Source organism: Sinocyclocheilus rhinocerous, unplaced genomic scaffold, assembly GCF_001515625.1.
Source record: "Sinocyclocheilus rhinocerous isolate Xijiao unplaced genomic scaffold, SAMN03320098_v1.1 scaffold61, whole genome shotgun sequence".
NCBI classification, from domain to species: Eukaryota; Metazoa; Chordata; class Actinopteri; order Cypriniformes; family Cyprinidae; genus Sinocyclocheilus; species Sinocyclocheilus rhinocerous.
Window position 1 is genome coordinate 3,003,763 of NW_015640445.1, and position 5,136 is coordinate 3,008,898.

The window sequence follows — 5,136 nt, forward strand, 5'->3', positions numbered from 1 at the left end:
TTTTTGGGGGGATTTTTTATTTATTTATTTTTTAATAAGTATCGGTTCAGGCACCGTTTAGGCACCGGAACCGTTTTAAAAGTATCGATTTGGCACCGGTATCGAAAAAAAAAAAAATGACACCCAACTTAATTGTGATTGCAACTAAAGGTTTACTGTGTAGGGCTGCACAATATGGCCAAAAAATGTGGTTACATAATCATATAAAATAAATATTATTACTATAAATTACTTTTTTTATTATAATTTAATAATTAATAATTTATTTAATAATTTATGCATTTAGCAGACGCTTTTATCCAAAGCGACTTACTGTGCATTCAGGCTATACATTTTTTACCAGTATGTGTGTTCCCTGGGAATCGAACCCACGACCTTTTGCGCTGTTAACACAATGCTCTACCACTGAGCCACAGGAACATTATTAATATTATTAAACCATCAAGCTGTTATTTTGGCAAAACACTGCCAGAAGCCCTTGAAGCCTCTCTTTTGTTCACAACAGCCGTTTTACAAGCACTTGCCAAACATTATTAGGGAAGATGGCACACTGCGTTCCAAAAAGCACAATATAAATGACCCAAACAGAGAGCACATGCAGAGATTTCCTGCTGAAAACACCAGCTCATGAGATGCTTGTGTGAAAATGAACAGTGCCATGCTTCGCTCTAAAACAGTAATGTATTTATTTAATTCATTGATAAACCACACTAAAGCCCGATTCGGACGGTAATTGTTTCTAGGGATGTAACGATTCACTCAACTCCCGATTCGATTTGATTCACGATTTTGATTTCACGATTCGATTTGATTCACAATTTTTTTTTTTTTACAAAATGAGATTTAAGACAAATTATAAATTAAATGTCCTTTTATTTTTGCTTGGACAAAATGCTGCAGGTTTCTTTGTGAAATTGAAATATAACACTATAATAATATACTAATATAGCACTTGCATTTCTCTTTTGTTGGTTTTGATTGCTTTTATTGTCCTCATTTGAAAGTCGCTTTGGATAAAAGCGTCTGCTAAATAACTAAATTTAAATATAGGCTAATGTAAATGTAAATAACAAAACTAAATTGAAATTTTAAAACAAGCCCCAAATCAAATAAATAACACAAATAAAATTCCATTTAAAATTAGAGGCAACCACTGCATTTTAATCATAATCCAAGCAAAGATGCTGCATACATGCAACATGAACAGTTTTTAATCTAAGTTAGGTTGTATAATTTCGAAATCTGAAGCAAAAACAGAATGATGACTTCAGTTTTGTGAAACTATACATAAAAAATATCTGCATGAAAGCTGAGCTGAATGAGACGCAGATTCACTCTCTGCCAGCAAGTGGCGCTTAAAGCGTTTCCTTGGTTTCCGCTGTAAACAAAGCAGGCTGCACATATGAACTTTAATATGCATTATCCAGAGGCAAGAAGTAAAGAAAAAATACCATCTAAACTTTTCTAAAGACAGTAAGTTCCCCTCAGACATACATTTACATAAACTCCTGCCCCTAAATGAATCGCGATTGGTTTAGCATTCAGTAGCCTAACGAAACACCGCTGACGCGCTGTGTTGCTCAGAGATGCGCGACATTTCTGCTGCTAAATTTCACATTGACATTATTGTACTAAAATATATGCCCTAAGTCACTTAATATTAACTACTCGTTTGAAGTCTTGTTTAAAATCAATGTCGAATTTACAATCGTACCGATTTTCGGGGAAAACTGCACTCTCTTAGTCGTGTCATGTTAATTAATTAGGCTAGGCTTTATGTAATAAATATAAAAACTACATAGTTCCCCTCAGACATACATTCATATAAACTCCTACCCCTAATTGAATCGCGATTTGTTTGGCATCTCAACCGATTTGAATCATCACATATTTTAATCGATTTTCAACCGGCTCGCAGTTAATCGTTACATCCCTAATTGTTTCTCATGGGGACGTAAGTGATTTTCACCATTTACAGGGGGTAGTCGGTGATTTAATTGCCGTTTGAATACAGAATGTCGGTGTATATCTCTCACCACCCCCGTAAAAATCCCTGGCCAAATTACCTACTGTTTTTTGACAAACACCAAGGTCGTGTGGTAATTTAATTGCCGTCCGAATCCACATCTCTGAGTTTACAAGAAGAAATCAATTCAAAATTCAGTGTTTAAACCCTTGCACTCCCGAACACCGTACGGTAGGCTAACTGTTGTACTTCGGTGTAATTTGCATACATATTTATTTTCGAAATGCTGGAAAGTATTGAAAAGAAAAATACTTCATAACTGCTCCACCACAGCAATATATACATAACTTTATCGCGTATAATTATATACAATTATAGCGCGTCTATTTTCCTATTTTTAAACAGGAGATTTAAATAATCAAATAATAAATAGGATTATATATTATAAAATATGCTTGGAATAATTATACATTTTATATAATAAGAAGAATTTTTAAAATATATTTTACACAATAATAAGTATCAATTTGTAAATAAAATAAATTTTATTTACAGCAGACAATCATGTGACTGGTCACATGAGCAGTTCGTTCCCGGATTCGTAGGATCACAGAACTCGCTCCTCCACTGTGAATAAATCGCCATCCGAATCCATGAGTTTTATCACTGAGGTGATATGTAAATGTATTTTTACAGACATCCATATGAGAAACAATTGCCGTCCGAATCGGGCTTAAGCCATATCACAGATTTGGTTTTATTTCGATTAACTGTGTAGCCCTGTCACAGACATTTCTGTTCTTAATTGTGACTGTTATTTTCTTTCTTCCTCTTCATCCATTGCTAATTCAAATAATTTTATCTAAATATTTTATACAATTCTTTTACATTGTATGAATGTGTAAACTCACCAACACATCGTTGCAGATATCCCGCAGTTCAGACTCCACTTTCTCCCGGTATTCCTTCACCATGTGCAGTTTCTTGTCGTTTCCTTCGGTCTTCTGCTCGATGCTGGAGATGACCCTCCAGGCAGACCTCCGGGCGCCCACCACATTCTTATAGGCGACAGATAGCAGATTTCTCTCCTCATTAGACAACTCAGACCCAGCTTCAGTCACCGACTTCATACAGGTCGCCATATCATCATAGCGCTCGGCCTGCTCGGCCAGCTTCGCCTTCTGGATGAGCTCTGCTCTGTCCATCCTGCTGCTTTTCTTTAAGTCTGTGAGTGTTTCTAGGTCTATGGGACACTCGACTGATCAATGGAGGGGAATAAACCACTGCTTAATCCCTGGAGAGGCTGAGGAGGAAAGATTATGACTCAATCAAACTCCATATATTGATTAGAGAATAGTGGTCATGAATCATTTATGCGAAAAAATCATTCTGTTCACTACCATACATTAGTGACTATACATTGATGCAACGTGTGGCTACTTTTATGGCTTCAAAGACTTTTTAGCATTTTAGATTTTAGCACAAGCATTTGAATACAAGTGGAGCATTTCATCAACAAAAACACAATTTGATTGTGAACTCTGCGGATCTCGTCATAAATGAGCTGGGATATCTTACTCTTGAACGAACAAAACTGGTTAATAGAATGATTCAATGAATCTTTCATATCAAAAGACAAATTTGTCGCCACCTACTGGCGTAACGATTAGAAAGAGTCACTGAACGAATCAGCGAACGAATCTTTTTGGTGAATGATTCAAAAGATTCGAATCACTGAAATGACTCAAAATCCATACCACCGTTAGAGAAGCCCTTCCGTGTGAATCTTACACTTTCATTCGCTACACACGGACTAAAATTCGTCTTAGAACCTAGTGAGTTGCCTACCAAAACAGCATTTTGCCTACCTAATCTAGGTAGGCAACACGGAGACACGGATAAGGGTGTGTGTGTGTGTGTCAGTGCGATCTGTACAGCCCTGCCCTGTTCACTAAAACGTGCATATCTTCAAAGTGGACCCATTGTTTTAACGTCTTCTTAAATACACAAAATATGACACTGCAGTTCAATACTCCGATCACAATCATACGGAGTCAATATTAATCAATGAAATCCAGCACTTGCCCCTTCAAAAAAAGCACACAGATCATCAAAAGCATTGCGCGCACCCCAGTTTGGGAACCGCTGGATTAGAGAATAGTGGTCACGAATCATTTATGCGAACCAATCATTCTGTTCACTACCATACATTGACGATTCTTCCTTTTGAAGCATGTGGCTATTTCGTGACTTCAAAGGCTGATTTTAGCACAAGCATTTGAATGCAAGTTGTGGAGCATTTCATCAACAAAAACACCATTTACTGAACGAATCAATGTTTTTAACCCTTGAGGATCTCTAAGAGTGATGTCTTGTCATAAATGAACTGGAATATCTCGCTATTGAACGAAAATAACCAGTTAATAGAATGATGCAATGAATCGTTCATATTAAAATGCAAATTTGTCGCCACCTACTGGCGTAACGATTAGAAGGAGTCACGTGAACAAATCTTTTTGGTAAATGATTCAAAAGATTCGAATCACTGAAATGACTCAAAATCCCTACCACCGTTCCGTGTGTATGGGATGATATTAGACTCTAAATGATTAATAGATGCACGCACAATTATCCATGCACTGCATACATTTTATACATGTATCTTACTAACCACAAACAAATGCCTTTCAATTTGAGTCTGTGTAATTCGGGATTAAATGATTGTGCAGCGATTTGTACAAATAAAGAGATGTTTGCAAATAAAAATGTTCTGTTCTGCATTAATATATCATAAATTGCACATGCAAAAAGGAATCTGTGCATATGTGGATCAGGTCACACGCGTGCATTAATTGATGTCTAGTTCGAGTCGATCTTGTTCGGTTCATTTGGATTTTGAGACTTCATTTTCGCAGTTTACAGCATTTCACGTCCCACACACACACAACTACCAACGAACAAGGCCCAGCTTTTCAACCGGTGTCTGCAGAGTTAAGAATGACATTAATGTGCAGCATTTTGTTCAAATAGAGACATATTTATGAATACAAATGTTATAGTTTGTATTAAAGTATCATGATTTGTGCATGTAGCGATTAAAATGTGCATCTGTGGATCAGGTGACACGCGTGCATTAATTGACGTCTAGTTCGAGTCGATCTTGACGTCAA

The 5,136-nt window shown here is 36.6% G+C and overlaps 1 protein-coding gene across 1 annotated transcript in view; it reads right to left on the bottom strand.

Moving 5' to 3' along the window:
- Window positions 1-5,136, bottom strand: part of LOC107752793 (14-3-3 protein zeta/delta-like) — a 14,383-nt gene that overhangs the window by 7,545 nt on the left and 1,702 nt on the right. The window contains exon 2 of the mRNA XM_016568857.1: window positions 2,878-3,269. Within this exon, the coding sequence (XP_016424343.1) occupies window positions 2,878-3,171 (294 nt within the window). The 5' untranslated portion in view covers window positions 3,172-3,269. The remainder of the gene's footprint in view (window positions 1-2,877; window positions 3,270-5,136) is intronic.